General features: G+C 37.3%; 1 protein-coding gene across 1 annotated transcript in view; it reads left to right on the top strand.

Annotated features, from left to right (window-relative positions):
* The window catches only part of PKN2 (protein kinase N2), a 61,445-nt gene that overhangs the window by 28,254 nt on the left and 8,748 nt on the right, over positions 1-24,443 (top strand). The window contains exons 3-16 of the mRNA XM_032217888.1: positions 4,810-4,958; positions 6,133-6,250; positions 8,543-8,688; positions 8,780-8,993; positions 11,381-11,566; positions 14,936-15,045; positions 16,702-16,845; positions 16,947-17,022; positions 17,280-17,454; positions 17,634-17,760; positions 19,702-19,829; positions 20,008-20,083; positions 20,321-20,412; positions 23,406-23,582. Coding sequence (XP_032073779.1) covers positions 4,810-4,958; positions 6,133-6,250; positions 8,543-8,688; positions 8,780-8,993; positions 11,381-11,566; positions 14,936-15,045; positions 16,702-16,845; positions 16,947-17,022; positions 17,280-17,454; positions 17,634-17,760; positions 19,702-19,829; positions 20,008-20,083; positions 20,321-20,412; positions 23,406-23,582 — 1,918 coding nt within the window. The remainder of the gene's footprint in view (positions 1-4,809; positions 4,959-6,132; positions 6,251-8,542; positions 8,689-8,779; positions 8,994-11,380; positions 11,567-14,935; positions 15,046-16,701; positions 16,846-16,946; positions 17,023-17,279; positions 17,455-17,633; positions 17,761-19,701; positions 19,830-20,007; positions 20,084-20,320; positions 20,413-23,405; positions 23,583-24,443) is intronic.

Genomic DNA, 24,443 nt, shown 5'->3' with positions numbered 1-24,443 from the left:
GGAATAGTAAGTTAATGCCATATTTAATATATTTTATTTTCAATTGTTTATATTGATTCAATTGTTGCTATTGCATATGTTTGTTCTTATTACTTTAATTATTGTTTCATTTTATATTTAAAATGAAATATGGATAGCTATAGCACTTAGACTTATATGCCATTTTACAGTGCTCTACAGCCCTCTTTAAGCAGTTTACAGAGTCAGCATATTGCCCCCAACAATCTGGGTCCTCATTTTGCCCACCTTGGAAGGATGGAAGACTGAGTCAACCTTCAGCTGATTAGGATTGAGGGAACTGAACTCCTGGCAATGTGAGCAGAGTTAGCCTGCAATAACTGGATTCTAACCACTGCACCAACACAGATACATGTTGTTAACGTTTTGTAAACTTCTAGATGGATATTGTTAATTGTTTTGTAAACCATTATGTCTGTATTGTTTTGGAAGAATATAAGTAAAATCACATCAAATAATCTCTACTCGGCATTCTAGATAGGTAGTCGTTTAATGACTGGAATAGGGAATGGAAACACAATTATTAATGAAAGGGTCTCTAAGTGAAAAATCACATGATCACAACTATGCTTACAATTTTACTTCAGTTTTCTTTTGCTTTACAGAAGGATAAGCCCTCAAACGGTCAGATAAGCCCAAATGGCAGGAAAGGTTTCCGGATCTCAACTCAGGAGGGAGCAGGAAAAAGGGGCAAATCTTATAGCCTCCCCCCCCCCAACTCCTGCCCTTTGGAATGCTTACCCTGGCATTAGGATAATTAGCAAGAAGAGAATTAATGTGTGTATTTCACCTTTATTGTAAAAGAAGGGATTACAAGAGAGTAAGCAGGCACACAATGGTGAATACACATAAAAAGGAATACCCTAGCATTGGCTCTTTGCCTATTGTGGGCTCATGGCTCCAAGCCCTTTAGGAGGTAAAAAAAAGCCCTCTGTATGAAATTGTTTAGGGTTTTGTGAGTGTCAGGCAGCACTGCCAGCTTATAGGAGGACTTTAATCAACTAATTAAGGTCACAGCTGAGCTGGTTAACTTGTAGTTATTTATTTATTTTACCTTCAGGTCAATCTTGGTATCAATAGTAATAGCATTTAGACTTATATATTGCTTTATAGTGCTTTACAGACCTCTCTTAAGTGATTTACAGAATCAACATATTGCCCCCAACAATCTGGATCCTCATTTTACTGACCTCAGAAGGATAGAAGGCCTGAGTCAACCTAGAGCTGGTCAGAATTGAACTCCTGGAGTGAGCAGTGAGTTAGCCTACAGTACTGCATTCTAACCACTGCACTAACCACAGCTCTTAGCATGGCTCTTCAACATGAATAAGACCATGCCTATCTTAAAATTTATCCATTTCCCCATTTTTAGTAGACATCTTACAAGGTATAAATATGTATATAACATGCAAACATTTTCCCCATCATCCACAATTGCCACATTCCTTGTTGTAACAATGCAACCTATAACATTTGTTCAAAATTGTGCAGCTTGTGGGCCAACAACAGAACCTATATGCCAAAAACATGTTCATTTATGTCCAAGTCAACACCCTTCTAACATCAGCCCAAATATTCCTTAGACGTTTATCTATAAATATATTAAATAGTCAATGGGATATCATTTGATTAATAATAATAATTCATCCTTATTTTGCTAAGTGTTCCATATATTTCTGTACATGCCTATTATTTCTGTTTACACTTATGGCATTTAGCATTTAGCAAACAACCTGCAACTTCATTGTTGTCCAAAGTATTCCATAATGTAATATTTTTTAAGTTTGTAAAATATTATACACACACACACACACACACACACACACACACACACAACTTTCTCACATTAATTAATTTCTCAGTGAACTACTGAAGAATAAAAGTTTGGGATGCATATGCCCTAACCTTCATAGAGCCATGCTGTACTTCTTAAATTTTCCTTGCATACACTATCAGCACCTTTAGTGGCATATTTAATAAATTAATATTTCAGTAGATATTTAATTCACTCAAACCATCTGTACCCATAACAGTTTTTCAAAGTTCGCAGCCTATTTATAACTAATTGTTCATATTTCTTCTTGGAAAACATTCATAGCTTTCTTTTAATTCTAGTTTTGACGTAATCACTATCAGACTCCTCTTAACATACCCTCACTTCACTCTATTCCAAGTCATTGCTCTACTTTTATTTATTTTTCAATTCCATTCACACTTTTGGAACCTCCTTGTCTAACCTCCCTCATTTACTTCTAAAACATTTGTTTCCATCCAAATTGCTCTGCATTTTGTGTGCCTCGTTTAAACGTCTTTAATCCTTCCTTGCTACCTTTGCTTACAGTCTTTGCAACCATTTTTTTTTGTCTTTCTCTGTCTCTCTCTCACACACATACACACTCTCTCTCTCCATACACATATCTTTTGGTAATATTTGGAGGGGGGGTTGCAGAAATTACCGTATTTTTAGGACTATAAGACACACCGGAGTATAAGATGCACCTAGATTTCGAACAGGAAAATAAGAAAAAAATAGTTTTTGCCTCTGCTTGTCCCGTTTTCACCCTCCCCAGCCCCCAGGAGCATTCTGTAGGCCTCCCAAACCCTCCGCACATCTCATTTTTGCCAAAAACTGGCCATTATCGCAAAAAACTGACCCATTTTTGATCTTCTGAACCCCCCATGCATCCCATTTTTGCCCTCCCCAGCCCCCAGGAGTACTCTTCAGGCCTCTCAAACCCTTCACACATCCCCTTTTCACATAATCGAGCCAAAAATGGGGGGGGCTGTTTCGGGAGGCCAAAACAGGGCCGTATTCGGTCTATAAGATGCACAGACATTCCACCCACCTTTTTTTTGGCGGGGGGGGGTGGGTGGGTAAAAAGTGTGTCTTATAGTCTGAAAAATACGGTACATAATTTTGTATATTTTTTTCCTCATCCACAGCTTCTTTCCCTTCATTTCACCAAGCATCTTTTCCCATAGTTTGGTGCACTTCTTTGATTTCATTCTTTCCTCTCTATTCTAAGTGGCTGCCACGTTTTTTGTTTTTTATTACCTTTTTTTCTTCATTCTTTTGGAAGTTAATCTGTTCTTTAATATTTTTGCATACAGAACTGAGACTTCTTGTTTTGCTTTAATTCTAGTTTCTTTCACCTCTCCCTTTTTTCCATGCCCATTTTTTTCTCAAAACCTATTCTTTCATATTACTAATTGGAAACACTTTGCACTAAATTTGCCTTCTAAGATCCAACATTCCTAAACTAAACTGAATGTCCATAATTTCCTTTAAATCTGTTAGATAAAACACCCAACATAAGGAATTTTGCAAGCGATTGCTGTTGTCAAGGGAAATTATCAGCAATTAAGATTATCCAAAGATTTGTCTGTGAGCTTTTGTCCTGAAGCCTCAGAAAGAATATTTAACTAAAGCCCTGTTAACTGTGTAAACATAATAAAAAGAGAAGTGCTTATGTTTTGGTATATTTTTATGGACAACAAACTACAGTGCCTTCCTACTCCATATTATTTCAAAATAGCTTTACAACACTCAGGTGCCAACACAATGACCTCAATATTTAAATATATATCTAGAAGTTCTGCCTATAAATAATAATTTAATTGGCCTTGTTATTCCACATTTGCAAATCCACCTATTTGATAAAATATATTTGTAACCATTATATTAACAGTGTTTTCATGATCATTTGCCGACACACAGAGTCTTAAGAATTTGACACATTCCAAACTAAGATTTTAGTATTTGCTAATTCAGTGTTTGCCTCAACTTTATAGAGCATAACGTCCATGAATAATGAAAACTGACTGTATATGCAGACTTTGGAAGTACTCCCAGGATGGTGAACATTCATTAATTACTAAGCATAATTTAATAGTAATTCACTAACAATGATACCTTGTAAAAGAATTAATATAGGTACAGCATTATAATTTGTAAAATTATAACAAGATCTGTTTTTGATTTTTTTAAAGTAACTTCTTCAAAGCTATGTATATACTTATAATCAAGAGCAATATGTTGTGAATGTGTGTTAACGAAAATGTCAATGGATGATTGATTAAAGTAAAATCATTGTTTCTCCTTTAAGTGAAGTAGTCAGTGCTTCCGTCTTAGGGCAGGAAGTAATAATATCAAGCCAATGGGAACTCATATACTTTCAATTTATCATTTGCTATCCTGTACCATGTTTTTTTTAAATTAACATTTTAAATATTTTTTTTAAAGAAATGAATAGAAAGTTAACCTGTTGCAAAGTAAAATGTTTTGCAACAAAACTGTTGAGATTCTCAGTAGTCCCACTAGTAAAGTGGAGACAATCATGTGTGGCTAGTTCATCTTTTTGTGAGATTCCATTAGCAAGAATATGGTGTGATCAAAACTTCACTTACTGTTATTTATTTGATTTCCTTTTTATTGTAAGGTTTTAGTTGAAATACCTTTGGTAGCCAAATTATTACTGGTGGGGATTTTTTTTTTAATGGATATTTAAATTGTCTAGGAAAAGTTTTGTAGAATGGCTGTTTTAGGTCAACAAAACAAAAAATTGTTTCATAGAATCATTGTTGTACTATCTTAGTTTTACATGAACAGCTATTTGTACAAACTAACCCTCATTTGAGAAATGGAAAGTGACTACACCACATAGAAAATATGAACAGCAGTATTAAACAAATATATTAACAGCCTAAGCGTTACTGCAAAGTTGATAATTTCTTTTATTATAGAGTATTATTTAGAAAAAATGATGATGGGCATTTGTTTCTAATTTACAGATTGTCCCAGAACTCCAGATACACCAAATAGTGATCCTCGCTTTCCTAACAACAGATTAATTGCCTTAAAGAAACAGTTAAATATAGAATTGAAAGTAAAGCAAGGAGCAGAAAATATGATTCAAATGTATTCAAATGGTCCATCAAAGGTAAGACTTATCAGCTCACACAGTTAATCAGGTTTTCAGATGAGGGATTTAAAACTTCACAGTCAAGAGAGGCAATATAAATAGATGCATACCAGAGTAATGGATAATTTTCTGTCCTGTCGCTAATTACAGATAAATCATGTTTGAATTCAGTAATACACTATTTAATTTTCATGTTTGGAACAATCTGTTGAGATCGTTAGATTTTGAATATCTGATATTACAGAATGGTGAGTTTGGGGAGGTGTAGAAATCATTATATGCTATGTTTAAAAGTTAATTTCTGAGCAAATCATATATTTTGTTGGTATCTATTTGTACCAAGGGGAGTTTCTGCTGCTTTTGACAGGATGTACTAGCTCATCTAGGGTTATGATACAATTTCCACATCCTCCAGTAATGTGCCCTGATAACATTACCAGTAAATCATATTTGGAAATATTGTTTCTGCACCAAACCATGAAACAGTGTTTATCAGCAATCATAAATAGGAATTCAGTTTTGGCATGTAGAGCATAAACTACAGAAATGTAGATTTCTACAATAGAATCGAATGTATTACAGTGACAGAGTTGGCAGTTTGAATTGCTTCTTGATGGTTCACTGACCTTTCTGAAAATCAATTTGTAGCTTTCCAGACACCTTCACTTATATATTAAATTACATTGTTAATCTTGCTGCTGAACTACTAACATAGAAGAAAACTTCTTCAAGTCCTTTCTATTACCTTCAAATTTTAAACTGTATGTGTATATGTTGTGTGATAGAAAGAGTAGTTTTTAAAAAAAAAAAATCTTCATTTGTATAAATGCTCTCAGTATTATATACTGCAAATAAATGTAGTAAAAATCCTGACAATTTCTTTTTTTGTTCTGTCTCTTATTCTATTGGCTTTAGTGCTCTAATTTCTAAATTATTCTGGATGAAATAAACATAATAAAAGAAATTTAAACAATAAGGGTGTATTTGATGCCTATACCTGATATAGCCAAAATTTAAACAAAATGTATTGGTAGTTGTTGCACAATAGTTTTTAAACCATACTGATTTCTGAATCTTGTTCAGTTTGTCAGAATTCATATTCTGAAAAGAGAGTGTGAATTGTTGGTACTTAAAACTCATTGGAGAATTCAAATTTTAGTATCACATAACTGCTTTTTCTTTCTTTTTTTAGGATAGAAAGCTGCTTGCAACAGCTCAACAAATGCTTCAGGATAGCAAGACAAAAATTGAAGTCATAAGGATGCAGATTCTTCAAGCAGTGCAGACTAATGAATTGGCTTTTGATAATGGTGAAACTTTAGAGAGAAAACCTTTCACTAAACTCTTTATAGAATCTTCTAACTCAAAACTTTCATGGGACTTTTTAAAAAGTCCCAAGTCCTAACTCCCACATACTACAAGGCCAGATCAGTGCTCAATCAGTCTTCTTCCTCTCCCATTAGTCTAGGAATCTGTACCACAGTTTAACATAAGATATTCTGAAAAGGCTCATTAACCAGGCTCCTGTATTCTTCTTCTACAACTGGTTGACAAACATGGGTATGCACACACCGCCTTGAGCAAATCATAACTTACTGCCTGTGTTGACTCCCTGTGGCTCATGTCAAATCCCTAATGTTGTCATCTAAATCCCATTTTTGTAGTAATGTCTCTGGACTGCTCAGAACTCTCTGTGTTATTATTACACCTCATTCTGGATAAAGTTTATGCAGAATAGATTATTATGGAGGGGGGAATCTCTTATGAGTATAAGCTTTCCATCCACTCCTCGTTAATAGTTTAAATGTCCTTATTTATTATTTATATTATTTACTAAACAAACTTATATAGCTGCCCATCTTCCAGAAGAAACTGGACATTGAACAGAATAAAACCACAATACAGTAAAAAACAACAAGCTATTTAAAATAAGAAACAATATTGAAAGCCCAGTAATACTTGCATTCTTCCAACAGCCACCCCATGCCTTTCTATTAGTATTCTAGCCCAAGCACCTGGGGGAAAACCAAGTGTAAAAACCAACAGGGTCAGGGATAGGGTCATATCTCCAGGGCAAGACTGTTCTGTAAGGGAAGTGCCATGATAAAGCATGCTTCTGAGGCCTCCAGGACCTGAAGTATGCCTGATTTCCCCTACAGGACTTCAAGTATCCCCAGCCTGCCAGATCTAGTAGGATAAGCAGAAACCATTGGGCTGTCTCACAGTTAACTCTCCCCCATTCCAAGTGAGAGTTTAAAAGTATACGTGCCCAGTGCATTTAGATGTCATGTGACAAGCCCATCAATCAGTAGGCTTGGGTAAGAATGCTACTGGCTTGCTACTGTTTCTTGTAGATGAGTCAGTGCTGTAACTAAGCCTGTTAAAACTAGACTAAGAAAGATGGACTAAGAACACTGTTAAAAGCTTTCTGCGTACACCAAGTCTTTTTTGTACATTGTGTGTCAAAGATGATTTCCATCTATTGCAGCCAGCTGAATTAAGACAGGTATGAATTACTGAAAAAGTAATAGCATTGTATATTGTTATCACTAAAAATGCAGGCATAACTAAAGGGCCAAGACGAGAAAGTCGAAAGTAATAAAGACAGAACTTTTTGTTAAGCAAAGGGAATGGAAAGGTCAGTAGTTCATGCTAGATAAAAACAATTGCTAAGAGTTGGAGACAGGAAAAATAGATGATACGTTGTTGTCAAAAAAAAAAAAAGGAAAAAAGAGGTAGTTTGTCCAGTGTGGAAACTGGAAGACTGTGAATTCTAATCCTGCCTTGGGCACAAAGGTAGATGAGTAACTCAGGCCAGTCACTCTCAGCCCTAGAAAGGAGGAGGCCATGGCAAACCATTTCCAAAATCTTGCCAAGAAAACTGTAGAGGCTTGTCCAGGCAGTCACCAGGAATCAATACTAACTCAAAAACACATGCACACACCAAAAGATATTATCTTATCTTCATATAGTCGTTCATTAGTGTGCAGGTAAAGAGGTCTCTGCTGTTCAAATGTATAGGTGTTTGTGTGTAAAAGAAATCCCTTGTGTCCTTTGTAAAGTTTAGAAAATTAATGCAGTGGATGTCTGCCCACACCAAGATGGATTTTTAAAGTTGTTTCAGTTGGCATTTGCTCTGCCATGAATCTGTTGGCAAGTAAAACACCGCTATTCAAAAAATCTTGGTGGACTTTTGTTAATTTGTAGGTGAATGTCACATTAAGCTCTACAGAACGTAAGAGAACCATCCCTTGAGTGCTTAGTTTGCTTCATTTAGCTACCTATACCCCCAATTTTATATGGCTGGTTAGTAAATCTGTATTAGACCTACAAAGCAGAATCCATGGGATTGGATTCAATTTGGACAAGATAGCAGATATGGAGTCATAACACAAACTCTTCTTTTGTATGCACATGTAACATTGGCACACGTACAAAAGAGGGCAGACTTGCCTGCTTTAATGCCCTCTCTCCCCAGGAAGGTCACGTGAACTGTAATACATCTATTAAATGTTTTTCCCCCCATTTTATTGAGTAGTGTAATATACTAATAGTTCAATGTACTAGTTAGTACTAATTTTTGTTTATTTTTATATGTATAGCAAAGCCTGTGATAAGCCCTCTTGAGCTTCGAATGGAAGAATTGCGACATCATTTTAGGATAGAATATGCAGTAGCAGAAGGAGCCAAAAATGTTATGAAGTTGTTCGGCTCTGGAAAAGTTACTGACAGAAAAGCGCTTTCAGAGGTAATTTTTATGTAGTAAGTGAAATTTAAATGTAAGTATGTTAAAAGAGTTTTTCCTAATTGATTTTTTTTTCTCTGTTTAACTGAATAAGGCTCAAGCAAGATTTAATGAATCAAGCCAGAAGCTGGATCTCTTGAAGTATTCATTAGAACAAAGGCTAAGTGAACTCCCTAAAAATCATCCCAAAAGCGGTATTGTTATAGAAGAACTTTCACTTGTTTCATCACCAACACTAAGTCCACGGCAAAGTATGATATCTACACAAAATCAGTATAGTACACTGTCCAAACCAGCAGCATTAACAGGTTTGTTGTGGCATTAATAGCTACATATATTTGTGTGCTTTGGTTTCTAACTTGAAAATATGTTACATTAAAAGAAACAATGCAGTTTTGTACATTCAGGAATATCTTTAAATATAAAATGGCATCGCAATCATACTTAAATACGTATTATCTCTTAGAAAATGAGCAGTGGCTATTTTTGGCCAAGTTCTTATTTATTTATTTATTTATTAGACTTATATACCGCTTCATAGGGCTTTCAGCCTTCTCTAAGCGGTTTACAAATTTTTTTTAGCAAATTGAGTCAGCAACTTGCCCCCACAGTCCAGGTCCTCATTTCACCCACCTCGGAAGGATGGAAGGCTGAGTCGACCTTGAGCCGGTGAGATTTGAACCGCTGAACTGCAGATCACAGTCAGCTAAAGTGGCGTGCAGTACTGCACCCTAACCACTGCGCCACCTCGGCTCTTTTTGTTTGCATTAATAGCATCATAGCAAGCATTTCAGTTGCTTGACTAAATCCAGACTTTTAAAGGTTGGTTATGTGTAAATTGCTTATGAAGATGATCAGTGAACGGGAAAAATTTTATTTTAACACAGATGTGTCTACATATTTTTGTTATGGAATCCATCCAGTAAAACAGTAACTTATTATCGAAGAGTCTGATAAATGAAAGAATTGTATTGTATAACTTGCTAGAATCTGCAACTCTAGTTATTGCCTAAAGGATTCTAATTCAAAATATTTGAATCATTTATTTAATGCATCTAATTTCTGGAATGTTTTTTTTTTAAGTTTTTGTATCATTATTCCTTATATTAGAAAGTATCGGAATGAAATCAGGACATAACCTCATAGCCATTCAGTTGTGATGAGAATTTAAGTTTTCCCCTAAAAACATTAAAACTTAATAATATGAAGAGAATTTTAAACAGCAGCAGTGCATAACACTGTATCTCTCATTTGCTTGTGCTACTGTGCTTTTAGATTAAAGTAATTAAATATAAAAAATTAAGAGTAGGCATTGCAGAAGAAAAACTCTCTGCATGAGGATTATGAAATTTGAGACTCTGTAGTCCAACAGTTCTTCTCGACAGTCTGTGCAGTCTTCTATAATTGCAGCTTTTCATAAAGGAAATAAATTCCAAGATATCTTGTATGCTTAATGAAGATCTTAAATATATCCCTGCAGACTTTATTTGCTAACTTGAAGCAGGTGTTGAATAAAACTCTGATCCTAATATGTTGTTTACTAAATTATTTAATAAACAACCAAATTAGAAGCAGTAGCACAGCTGTTAGCTTATATTTCCCAAATTGACTTTAGTTTTTAAACTAAAGTTGTAGCAGAAATTGTTGATTCTCTGAATGTGCCTGGGTGTTGTTTGTGTATGTGCGTGCAAATACACAACAATATATTGATCAGCACAGGTTAAATACGTAGAATCCCATTTTGCCATTTCTGTCCATTATTATAAAATTACTATATTGAGATTATGCAAAAATAGAATATAAATTGATGTCCTTTCTTCATGTTTTATCCACATTAAATCATAATATCTAAGAGAAATTAATATATAGACACACACACACACACACACACACACACACACTCACACTCATACTACATACATGAATGCAAAAATCTATTAACATATATACCATGTTCCCCGAAAATAAGACATGGTCTTATTTTCTTTTTACCCTCGAAATAAACATTTGGACTTATTTTCAGGAAGCTCTTATTATTTTTGAGGTGCAGGAGACGGCGAGCATGGTAAATTCATGGCAGCTGCTGTGTTGCAATATTTTTGGGGAGGGCTTATTTTCAGGGGAGGACTTATTTTAGTACATGCACTCAAAAGTCCGATTGGACTTATTATCCAGGGAGATCTTATTTTCGGGGAAACAGGGTAAGTACCATGTTTGGACAGGGTTTCCTGCTCCTTGCAATGTTTCCCTGTTTTGGGGTGGGAGTGGGTAGGAAATAGTACATGAGGCAGATTGTTAGACAATCAGAATTGACCCACTGATACATTATGTAAAAACCATAGTTTAAAAATACTTATCAGCATTCTGTACCTAGCTGTGTTGACACAAGCTTAGGCAGAACAATCATAAAAGTTCATGTCAGGTCACTATGAACGCATATTAAAATTACTGGGGCTTGCATCAGTAGCTAAATCCAATTGATTTCAGTAGGTTTATTCTAATTTTGGATTCAACCCACATTCTTCTAGTTAAAGTTTATAGACTGCCTCATAAATATGAAGTTTACGGAGTATTAAGATTCCTGCCCCGCAAAGAATGACATTATTTATGCTGATGCCATTTATCAATTGCTTGTACTTGCTTAAGCTGGTGTTTTAGTAATTATATGAGTTAAGACAATCTGATCTCATTTTAGGTACTCTGGAAGTTAGGCTTATGGGTTGCCAAGATATCCTGGAAAATGTCCCTGGTAGATCAAAAGCAACATCCTTCACTCTACCTGGATGGAGTCCAAGTGAAGCCAGATCATCATTCATGAGTCGAACAAGTAAAAGCAAAAGTGGCAGTTGCCGAAACCTCCTGAAAACAGACGATTTATCCAGTTCAGTACCTTTTTAATGTTTTTCCCCTTCGTTTTCAGAAGCACTTTTATGAAATCTCTTAGGAAAAGTAACTATATGTAAAAATAAACTCAATTTAATCAAATGTTTTATTATGATTGTGTTTTAAGGTTGTGCAGTAGTTTGAATTTGAAAGTAAAAAAAAGCACTTAGGGGCACCCATTGCACAACTTCTGTGGTTGTCTGTAAGTCAGTAAAGCAGCCAGGCCCTTTCCTGGATTCATTCATTAGCCGAATGATTCTAGCAAAAGAAATATTTGGTTTAGGGAGTTTTGTACCTCTGGCACTTCAAACCAATTGATCATTATTACAATTAAAGGTACACACTACTGAATGTTAGCAGTAATTCACAACAACATGGATCTCTATGAAATGCCCATGGTAAAATAAATTAAGTCCAGTAATAATACAATACACAAAACATAATGAGTTAAGAATCAGTAAGATCCAGTTTTAGATTTCTTGGCACTCAATCCCAAAGTTCCTCCCCAAGAATGTAGTCTTCACTGACTTCTAGGTGGTCACAATTGAGAGGGCTAGCCTAGCTTTTAGACAAAAGCTATTTCACAATATAGGTGTCATAAATTGAAAAAGAGTGATTTCTCAGTCACTAGAGATAGAGCTATGAAATTTCCTCTCTTGTAGTCAGAAAGCGTGACCCGCCAAAAGCGCGAACGTCATAAGCGCGCCCACAAAACCGCGGCGCTAAAACCGCAATTTCAAAAGCGCGCCGACAACAGCGACAGAAGCGCAATTTAAGTTAAGGTAAGGTTTAGGTTTAGGTTAGGTTTAGGATTACGTTACAGCGCGCTTCTGTCGGAGCGCTTTTGTCGGCGCGCTTTAGGGCTAATTCGTCGCTCATTCATCGCGCGGTTTTGTCGGCGTGGTTTTGTCGGCGCGCTTATGACGTTCGCGCTTTTGTTGTTCGCGCATTTGTGGTGGAACCGTCAGAAAGCAGGGTTAGATGTTTGTATTGAATGGAGAGTGATCCTCTTCATTACTCTTTGGTTTTCCTTCTAGAAAAGTAGGAGGGCTTTTTCCTTCTCTGCTCCATCTTGGACTGAAAAACAATCTTTAATTAAACAAAAATGAAAGCCCAGTGGCAGAAACCATTTGTCTTGTCTTGCTTAGGATAATTTTCCCACCGTTTGTTTTGTTCTTCTGTCTTTGCAAACTACACCAGGAGGCATTTTGACCATGGTAGTAGGCTCTCCTGAACACCTCACAATCACAGCAGAGTTTACAGAATCTGGAGTATGACTGCTTGCATAAGATGCCACAGATAACCTGAGGCAAGCCCATGGAAGCCATGGAATTTATGTCTTGTTCCCAAGGCATTGAAATCGCCCAACCCCATAAAGCATACTGTCTCCAAGTACCAGCTCAGATACCATATCAAGAAGCCCAGAAAGAGAATTAGTTGAGTAACAGGGTAGCCAGTTCCCCAGAAGTGTAGCCACTACCAGCCTGTTCCCATATCCTGTAGCCTTAGGTCTTCATATCCAAAGCACTACCCTGCTATATTCATGCAGACTGATGTCTTCAACAATTTTTTCTATTGGCCCATGACATTTTTTTTTATTATATAACTCACAAAGTACTATTTCAAGAATCACTAACGGTAATAAGAATCTTCATTTTAAAAAAAAAAAACTAAGTTGGGCGATGTCCTCCCTACAGTTGGCCATGCTAGCTAGAGTTATAGTTCAATGCAGTGATGTGCAATATATTCCAGGAAACACAGAATATGTATCTATTCCTCTTTGTATGCCTGTCTGACTATTCTGGGCTGGCAGTTTGGTGGAAGTTATGTCTCTGGAATATAAAGTAGTTGATAATATTTTAGGTGTAATCCGGCCCTCTAAGTTTTGCAGAAAACTCATCATGAAGGAAAAACAATGTAGTTTTTACCAGAATGTATTGTTCACAAAATGGAATGTTTTGTACATCCTTAATTTGGTGATGTCTGAAGGGTGGAAGGTTCTGATTTCTGTTGGGAGCCAGTAATTGGGATATTGCAACTAATAAAGCAGAGGCTGCCTCAGATATATTGGAGCAGTTGAGCTAAAATTGAAGTTTAAAATGTAAAGAATGAGAAAATGAATTATATTCCCCTGTTGATTCAAAATATGTATTGATTGAACCCCCAATGATTGATGAAATTAATAGCATAAAACCCACGTGATTTTTTTTTACAGCTCCCTCACTGGTGACTTCTTTTTCCACCTCATAATGATAATATTGCAAGACAGGAGTAATAACATGGACTCATACCTATGCCCTGGTATATAGAATTGCTTACCAAGAGTCCCAGCGTTCACAGTGCGAATGTAGAAATTGTAGGGTACACAGGTAGTCATTGAGTTATAACCACAGTTGGGACCAGGATTGTTATTGTAAGTTCGTGCAGACATAAAGCAAGTCATCACATGACTTCAACAACTTATGGCAATCCCAGCAATTCCCATTGTAATTAACTGCAAATCATGGGTTGTTAAACAATTATCCATCTCAATCCAAGCCTTTCCAATTTGATCCCTCACAGCCCCAAGCCTCAGTAAAGGGACTATTTTCAACTACAACTGTCTCCCACCCATCTCTACCTTTTTAGTTGCCTGCATCCTGCCTTGTGAGTCAGCAAGCAGCCCCAGAACTTTACAGCTCTGGGCCTGTTTGCCATGTCCCAGGAAGCTGCAGGCACAGCAAGGCACACGTTGCTGCTGATAAGCCAACTTCTTTTCACCTCTGTTCTTTAACATTGGGCTGGAAAAAGATTACTTCACCGCACCTCGGCCATTACCCTTCGATCAGATGAGTTTAAAATTAACTTTGGCATCCCTTTATTTTTCTTACTCCTCACATCAAGGACTTCACTGCCCCCATGCTTTGCACCTGACTCCAGCCTGCCTCTTCATCTTCTGTGGGGTTGTATCTGGAAGTCAGAAAACAAGTGCAACAATAGGCCAGAGAAGCATGTTGAAGATTAACTCTTGCCCTTCCGAAATCCATTCTGGCCTCCAATTTGCTTCCAAGGGGCAGGCTAATCTCTAGCCATCCTCCATTTCCTGTAGTTTCTTCTAGTGAGAGAAGGGGGAAATGCAGTGCCATAGTTTGGAAAGCATTTGAGCTTTCATACAATGACTTGGAACATTCCCACTGAGAATGTTCATCCACCATTAGTGTTGTAGGTTAACCTAAACAAAGATTGTTTTGTTCAGATTAAGTGGAATGTTGTGCTTTACTTATATTTTTGTACAGATTTTAACTTATTTCAAATTATCTGCTTCTATTATTGTTTTTTGGAACATCATCTTAACATTCTAAACTGAATTTACCTAATTTGCTTGCAGATGAAATCTGTGCTGTTTTGAAATTGGATAACACTGTTGTTGATCAAACTAGCTGGAAGCCTATTTCCAATCAGTCCTGGGACCAGAAATTTACACTGGAACTAGACAGAGTAAGTACCTCTTTAATATGTTTACTGTGATTTCCAGTTGAGTAATTTGCTTCTTATGCCTAGAGAGATATTCTGACTTGGAATGTAGCTTCCCTTTCCTGAACAGAATAGAGCATTCCAGCTTTCCCAACAAGGATGAAAATATGAGATGGTCCTTACATGAGCAGAAATACATTCCAGTCATACATCTTTAGGATTCTGCATCAGTGTGCTCATACCATTTGCAACAAATCATTTATAAGTGCTTAGCTTCTCGTGATACTAGGTAAAGTCATGTAGTAAAACGTATGGAGGGTTTGAGAGACATTTTAACTAATTATATGTACTGTTGTAAATCAATGTAGCTATTGCAACAATTTGTTCTTGGAGTGAAGTAAAAATATTTAAAAATGTAGAACATAAGTTGGACAGCATATCACAAGAAATTTGAGTGACCTGTTCGTACTGGGGTTTTTTAAATACTGAGTATGCTTTTTGTATATAGAGATTTTTTTTAAAAAAACACCTTATTTTATTTCATGAAGTCAGGAAATAGATTTCCTGAAACTGAGTCAAAAAGATCAAGTTTTTTGGCTCTGAAAATAATTTTTTCATATCTAGTCAATCAAGCATTCCTAAAATAAACAACCTCTTGCCCTGCCAATTTGCTGTTTTCAAAGCCTGCCAGCCAGTCAGTGTAAAGACAGTGAAAGGCAACTGATATTTGGCATGTTTACAAAAGTTCTTCTCCATGCGGTTTTTAGCTTTGCTCATATGAGTTCAGGACAAGAAGGGGTTTTTTTTAAATATATATATATAAATAACATTGAACTGTATGTTAAAATCCCCCTTAAGTTTTTATTTTCTCTTATGGAAGAGATCTTTGCGTAACAGATGTGTTGAACATTCAAAGCTGCCTTCATCAGATTGACAAATAATATGATCTAATCTGTATATGAAGAGGCCCATTGAGGTCATGGGAAATGGCTCTCCACATTACATAATGGGATACATTATGATGTGATGGGAAGAGTTGGGGAGGTGGAAGACTTGGAAAAGCAGCAAACTGAAATGAAGATACCCGATGATCCTTGCATCTTGTTTTGTGTGCCTACACGCATGTTATTAGTCTTCACTGTAAGATAAACTGTTCCTTTTGGAATTAATATAGAGTAGTTTACCTTTATCCAGCATTAGGGCTGTGGATCATAAATTACTCTATTCTAGCCTTCCAAGTGCCACCCGGCTTTCACAGGATTACACTTTTTGTTTTACTGTTTTTTAAAGAGCCTTAAACATTTTGAGAATTGCAGAAATAATATCTTTAAATCTTAATTATGATTGATTCAATACATGGAAGCAAAAGAAAATTCCTCTCTAGTCTCTGTTGATTCTCCTTAAAATTTGTAACAGCATTGTGGAATTATTTTTTATCCTATTGTTGGCCATTCATTTTATGGATATAACATCTGAGACAGTTCTGCACTAGCTTGGAAGCAGCAGGTAAAATAAATGAATTAATTCTGTGGGCAGAAAAGAAAGGTGGTTTCTTCCATTGCTAAAGTCATCTATTCCCAAAGTAGGGTGATTCTGGTGTAAGAATATTTCCAGCTAGGTCTGCTGAAATCTAGTAAATATAAAAACTTAAGCCTGGGTTTGTTTCTTATTGTTCTTCAGTCACGTGAGTTAGAGATTTCTGTTTATTGGCGTGATTGGAGATCTTTGTGTGCCGTGAAATTTCTGAGGTTAGAAGACTTCTTGGATAATCAGCGACATGGAATGTGTCTCTATCTTGAACCTCAGGGCACTCTGTTTGCAGAGGTAAGGACAAATACTTTTAGTAAACATTTTAAATCTTGTGAAGTCCTGCTTCCAAAAAGTATTATTAGTCTGCATTCTAATACCTATTGCCTGAATTGCAGGTTACATTTTTTAATCCTGTTATTGAAAGACGACCAAAACTTCAGAGACAAAAGAAAATTTTCTCCAAGCAACAAGGTGAGGTGGTTGGTTTTATAGCTTTAGCGCTTGGTCCTAGAATTAATAAAAAATGGATGCTGTTATGTCAACATTTCATTAAAGATAGTTCTTCATAATTTGTCAACAAGGCTTTAATAAGAAAAAAATTAGGAAATACAACCTCCACAGCTTATCCATCACAAGCAATAAACTAATGAATATATGAATTCTCATTTAATTATAGCTTTTGGTGATAAATAAAGAAATTACTTAGGCTTTGTTTTCTTTATCCACAGGCAAAACATTTCTCAGAGCTCCGCAAATGAATATTAATATTGCCACTTGGGGAAGGTTGGTGAGAAGAGCTATTCCAACTGTAAATCATACTGGGACCTTCAGCCCTCAAGCATCTGTGCCTGCTACGGTATCAGTAGGTGATGCTCAAATTTCTGGATTAGGCTCACCAACTAGGTAAGTAAATGGCTAAAATGGACACATCTCACATGTTAAAGTTCCTATGAAACATTTACAGCGTAAAAAGAACTAGATGTTTATCACTGGAGGTTTTTTTTTTTAAAGAAAATTAAATTATTGTATAGAATTCTGCTCATAAGGTCAACAGGCTTACAGTGAACATTTTTTTCCCCAAGTGATTCCCCTGTAGGTAAATTGGTGTTTGAACTTGACCCTGAACCCACCTGTCCTCCTCGAGTATCTTCGCTGGGAGAAATCAGTGAATCTTCGCCTGAACCAAAGTCTCCGCCTACCCCCACTCAGGCAAGGCTCCTCATTTAGAATTCTGTTGCAGTTTCTTTGATTGATTGTTGGGAGCTGCCCAGAATTGTTGAGAATTGGGCGGCTTACAAGTTCAGTAAATGGTTGCCGTTGTTGTTTAAAAAATGTTTAATTTACTGTGTAATTTTTTTAAAATGCCACCTTAAAATGAATATGATGGATGAATGTTCTTTCTATGGTGATTTTGAGCAATGTGCTTAGGAGCTGGGATGGTGGATAAATGACTGGTAAAGTCCATGCTCAAGACCCTTGTTATTACCCATTGAACTCAGACAGACAGAAACTAATTTCAGTCAATGACTGATAAAAATAAAATGAACAACACAAAGCTGTCCCTTAACAATAAGAACTATTTGTGGGTGAATTTTACACATAATGTAGCAAAATTTTATTTTAGGGTTAGGTTTTAGGTGCCTGTTCCGCCCCCAGCAAGCATGCCTCCCAGCCTCACCATGCCCTGGCCCAGCTCTCCCTGCAGAACCAGGGCGCCACCACCACTACCACGGCGCTCCAAGCATAACTTCTTCTCCAGCTTCCAAACTCCAAAGCTCGGCTGCGGAGTCTTCCAGCAGCGGCCGTTCTAGGAGTGTGCTGTATAGTTGTGGGCCAGCTGCTGGACAGCGAGTCTTCCAGACAAAGAGGCTTCCGGATAGAGAATCTTCCAGCAGCTGGCCCACAACCATACAGCGCACTCCTAGAGCGGCCGCTGCTGGAGGCGAGTTTTGGAGTTTGGAAGCCGGAGAAGAAGTTATGCTCGGAGCGTGGTGGTGGTGATGCCCTGGCTCTGCATGGAGAGCTGGGCCAGGGCATGGTGAGCCTGGGAGGCATGCTTGCTGGGAGCGGAACAGGCGCTTGCACAACCCCCTTCTCCAGGCGGGCAGAGCTGCATGCACTGACCTAGGGGATATACCTAATGTGCCAATCCCCAGGAGCTGGGGGGCGGGCAGAGCGCCAGGTTGGCTTGATGCCTTAGGGATACCCCCTAAGTCAGTGAATGGCGCTCTGCCCGGCTGGAGAGGGGGTTTGCCAGGCGGTTGCTCGTGAGTGTGATCACCTCATGGCTGCTTCGCCCCTGAGGCTGTGCAAGGGAGCAACCACCCGGCAACTCCCCCCTCCGGCCAGGCATAATGCCACTCCCCAACCTAGCGGTATCCCCAAGGCAGCAAGCAATGTAAGCACCTTCCCTCCCCCCCTGGCTCCCGCAGCTTGGCACTTTCAGGATACAGCTAGGTCAATGAGTGGTGCTCTGCCTGGCCGGAGGGCGGGTTATCCAGGGGGCTTATTTTCAGGGGTGGGCTTATATTTTTGCCGACGCGAAAAATGTGGCAAGGCGTTAGTTTCAGGACAGGTCATATTTTTGGGGAAACACGGCATTCTTGGAAGAATGTTCCAAAATTTGGGGGACAGCACTAAGAATGTTTGGATGCATATTTTTGTGGTGGTATAGATATGGAAAGAGAGATAGTTTAGTCCCCCATAAGAGTGTGTATATCTTAAAAGAACCTTTGGTCTAAAAGAACCTTTGTAAATAACACGCCCAGTCATTCATAGAGGGTAATGCTCTTTCAATATATGGCTATAAATTGAATCCTTCATAATGGAGAAATACTTCACAGTTTTTCTTCGTATACAGTAGATGTGAATAAGAGATAGATATACATTTGATATAGATATGGATATAGATGCATGTACGTTTGGAGAATTTGGGCTTTCTAGATTGTCTTTAACTTTTCCTGTTTCAGTTAACTTTCTAAATTTTATAGAAGTATAGAAATGTAGCAAAAGTGCTTTTTATAGATGATTTTTCAAATTATGGCTCTGAAAAACTATCAATCTAGTTTTACTCTTCTAAATTAAGCATACTTCTCAAATTTCTGGTATATTTTTGAACTTTCTTTTTATTTGTTTCTCAAATTTTCACAGGATGTGGAAACATTTGATTTTGAGAATGACAAAAATAATTTTGTTCCAAAATTTCAACCAGAAATTATTTGTGAGACTCAGATTTCAAATTCTGATATTGAGTATAAACAAGTACCTGAAGATAGAAGGTAAGCTGTTGTGTTACTTATATATAACTATATATCACTTCATGCTGAATAAGGCTATGCAAAAAATTGTGCTTTGCAGATGCATTGATGGGAGTCTTTCCAGAGAATGAAAACTGCTTTGCTTTAGTATTTCAAGGAGGATTGGATTCTCATTTTTTAAAACATTTGTGTATTTCAGAATACAACAGAGATTTCAGTTTAGTTTACAAGATTTCCGATGTTGTGCTGTTCTGGGTAGAGGACATTTCGGAAAGGTACCTGTGAGAGTTAAAATTACAATTTTGTGTATTTGGCATACGTATTTGCTATATTTGCTGTATTTGACATACGCTATGCGTATCTGCATAGCTATCCTTGAGGCTCAATTGATTTTAGTATATTTAGAAAATCTGTGTGTGAATTTGTGTCCACTTAAAAATGGTTATAAATCTAAAAGAAATATTAAACCAATAAGATTTTTTAAACAATAAAACACGCTGTTTGTATTTCAGGTCCTATTGGCCGAGTATAAAAATACTAATGAAATGTTTGCTATTAAAGCCTTAAAAAAAGGAGACATTGTTGCTCGAGATGAAGTAGACAGGTTAGTATAAAAAGGAGTAATAGTTAAATATAAATGTGTTTTTAATTATTTCTGTTGTTTAAGTTGTTGTTTAGAAACAGCTAGAATTGGGTAGTGAGATTTGCTGATGATGCAAATAATAAGAAATTATACAGTTCCAAAGGGATTTTCTAAATTTATGTGAATTGTCATCAAAAAGATAAAGTTCAACATATAAAGTGACATATACTAAGGAAATATTTCCTAGTTTCAAAATTTTTCCTGCGGAGTTGAATACTTCAGTTAAAAATATTGATCCAGTTTGTGACTATTATGAAAAAGACATCCTGAGATTCATTATAAAGGAATGGAGGTAGTCCTTGACTTACAATAGTTCATTTAGTGACCATTCAAAGTTATAATGGCACTGAAAAAAGTGACTTATGTTTTCACACTTAACAACCATTGCAGCATCCCCATAGTCACATGTGATCAAAATTCAGATGCTTGGCAACTGATTCACATGTATGATAGTTGCAGTGGCCCAGGGTCATGTGGTCCCCTTTTGCGACCTTCTTGCAAGCAAAGTCAATGGGGAAGCCAGATTCATTTAACAACAGGGTTACTAACTTAACAACGGCAGTGATTCACTTAACAACTGTGCCACATAAAATGGGACAAAATTCACTTAGCAACAGAAATGGGGGGGGGGCTCAATTATGGTTGTAAATTGAGAACGGCTTGTAACATTTCATCAATATTGTACAGCACATTTTGAATGCAATTTTATACACAGCTTTAGTCATCACACATTCAGAAAGTACCGTAGAATGAAATAAATTGTAGAAAGGAATAGTAAAAGAAATTGAGTAGATAGAATAACTTACTACAGTGGTTAGGTTTCATTAGATTACAAAAATTCAACTACATAAAGGCACAATTGAATTAAATAGAAATTAGTGCACTGTGAGAACAAAGAATTTTTCTCTTATTACTACAATCAAGTTGAATGATCAGATAAGAGGATAAGAGTTAAGGTAGAATTGGTTGTTAGAAGATTTGCTGACAGTCACCAATTTGGACAGTTTTAAAAGCAGAGGAATTCAGGGCAGAGAAGATTAATGACTGCTAATGCTGACAACTATATATTATATCCAGTATTAGAACCAATGGGATTTGCTTTCTGGCCTTCTATGAATGAAAAAAAAAACATGCTGGAACATGCTGGTCAATTGGTCTCCATTGGTTCCTTTTACTACAGGAGTGGCTAAACAAACATGTTGGATGACTTTATGAAACAACCACTAAACCTGGTATTATTTGTAGATCCAGGCTCCCTTTATGTCAGGAGGATCACACCAAGCTCTAATAATATTTTACAAACAAGTTCAGAACATCTAAAAAAGGGGTGAATCCTTTTTCATAGAATTATCGGGTATATATTTTTCTGTCTTTTATGTGGTGTGAACCTTGAACCCATTACGTGTAAACATACGTACATATTTGAAAATATGTCTAACAGAACTTAATTACAAACAACTGTAGGATGAGAGTGTAAAGTAAACTAAGCGTGTGTCAACAGGAAATCTGTTATTGTGTTAACAGCTGTTTACCTCTTTTTCTCAGTATGTGCAACATGAGTGTATATCCTCTTCCAGGAACACAGACATAATATTTGTTTCTATCACTGCAAGCCTGAGTGCTGTTTTCTATAAATTATTTATATTTATATACGTTTTTCATATTGAATGTAGTGTGCAATGTAGTATAGCATAATATATAAATATAATAATATACTATACCAGCGATGGCGAACCTTTTTTGGCCATAAGCGGGGGGAGCACAGGGTGTGAGTGTGTGGGCGTGCTGCACCCATAACGCAATGTGCGACCACCCCAGTGCGCATGCGCACGTTACAGGCGTGACACCCCCCCCCCATTCTTTGCATGCTTTTTTCGCCCTCCCCAGGCTCCAGAGGCTTTATAGGAGCCTGGGGAGGGCAAAAACAGCCTCCCTGCCCCCCCAGAAGCCCTCCAGAGGCTTCAGGGACCTTCAGGAGGCTTCCCTGAAACTTCCGGAGCAGTCAAAACGACTCTCCGAGCAAAGCGGAAGTCACTTCTGGTTGCTCGGGGGGTCGTTTTAAACGCTCCGAAGGCTTCAGGGATCTTCAGGAGGCTTCCCTGAAGCCTTCGGAGCAGTCAAAACGACCCTCTGAGCAAACCGTAAATCACTTGGTTTGCTCGGGGGGTCATTTTGAGCGCTCCGGAAGCTTCAGGGACCTTCAGGAGGCTTCCCCAAAGCTTCCGGAGCAGTCAAAAGAACCCTCCAAGCAAAGGGGAAGTCACTTCCGGTTTGCTTGGAGGGTCATTTTAAGCGCTCCAAAGGCTTCAGGGACCTTCAGGAGGCTTCCCCGAAGCTTCCGGAGCAGTCAAAACGACCCTCCAAGCAAAACAGAAGTCACTTCCGGTTTGCTTGGAGGGTCGTTTTAAGCGCTCCGGAGGTTTCAGGGAAGCTCATGAAGCCTCTGGGGAGCAGGGGGGCTCTTTTCACCCTCCCCAGGCTCCTATAAAGCCTCTGGTGCCTGGGGAGGGCAAAAAATGGCTTTAAAAAGGGGTGAACTCAGCTGGCCGGCGCGCGTGCACACCGGCCAGCTGACAGGGCAGCGCCTTGCGTGCCACAGGTTTGCCATCACTGTACTATACTATGATACAATATATACTATACTGTATATCATATATGTATAATGTATAACATAGTATATAATATAATATAAATATATAAGATATGATATATATAAATATAGTATATTCAAAGAGCCCATTCTAAGCTTCTGAACTTACTTTTTAGGTAAACATTAGCTGTATATAGTTATACAATAAGCTTTTAATGGCGGTTCTTTATATAATCTTGTCATTTATTTCGACCATGTGTCAGGTTACATGAATTGACCTTCTGGACTTTTTTTTTTTTCTTTTAACTTCTTTTTCTAATATACTAAAGGGAAAATAAGTCACTTTTTTTTTTCTGTCTTGCAGTCTCATGTGTGAAAAGCGAATTTTTGAAACTGTGAACAGTGTAAGACACCCGTTTTTGGTGAACCTCTTCGCCTGTTTTCAAACCAAAGATCACGTGTGCTTTGTAATGGAATACGCTGCTGGTGGGGATCTCATGATGCACATACACACTGATGTCTTTTCTGAACCAAGAGCAGTGTAAGTTTTCAGCCTTCATATCCTCTCCCGTATCTTGCAAATTAATAGATTTTTGGAACTGTGCTGGTGAGAATACTGAGGACATGATTTTGATTTCTTGTTTAACTGTGTTTAGATTAGAAGACACTTCACTGTTCAGAATTTGGTTTAAGACTTAGTGATTGTCTGTAACTTTGATGAAGGTACCTCATTCATAATTACAATGAGAGATATTCTTTGAATTAGATTTTTTAAAAAAAATTCTAGTCTAATGTGTTTTACTGTCTTTATTGTTTTAAAATGTTTGTAATATATGTTTTGAATTGTGAGCTATCCAGAATTGTTTGCTGTGTGGCTATAGAAATGAAATACAGATACTCTTCGACTTACGACTTACTTATGACCGTTTTAAATACTCATGACCATTGCAGCATCCCCATGGTCACATGATCAAAATTCAGATGCTTGGCAACTGGCAGGTATTTATGAGAGTTGTAGTGTCCCGAGGTCACGGGATCCCTTTTTGCAACCCTCTGACACGCAAAATCAGTGGGGAAGCTAAATTCACTTAACAACTGTGTTATCAGCTTAACAACTTGGGCAAGAAAGGTTGTAAAATGGCACAAAATTTACTTAACAACTGCCTTGTTTAGCAGTAGAAATTTTGAATTCAAATGTGGTCTTGAGAACCACCTGAAAATAAATAAATGCATGTGTCCTTGTTAGATTGACATGTATGTGTAATGATGTCATGTACACAGCAAACCAGTGTCGTAAACTTTCAAGGTGCTATGCCTGATCAGATAATTCCAAGTAAACACGTGTAAAAGGAATTGGGACTTGGTTCATTAATTTTACTTCCAGGATCCTACATGTAATAAA

This window comes from Thamnophis elegans, chromosome 5 (genome assembly GCF_009769535.1).
Source record: "Thamnophis elegans isolate rThaEle1 chromosome 5, rThaEle1.pri, whole genome shotgun sequence".
NCBI lineage: Eukaryota > Metazoa > Chordata > Lepidosauria > Squamata > Colubridae > Thamnophis > Thamnophis elegans.
This window is presented reverse-complemented; position numbering and strand designations above follow the sequence as displayed.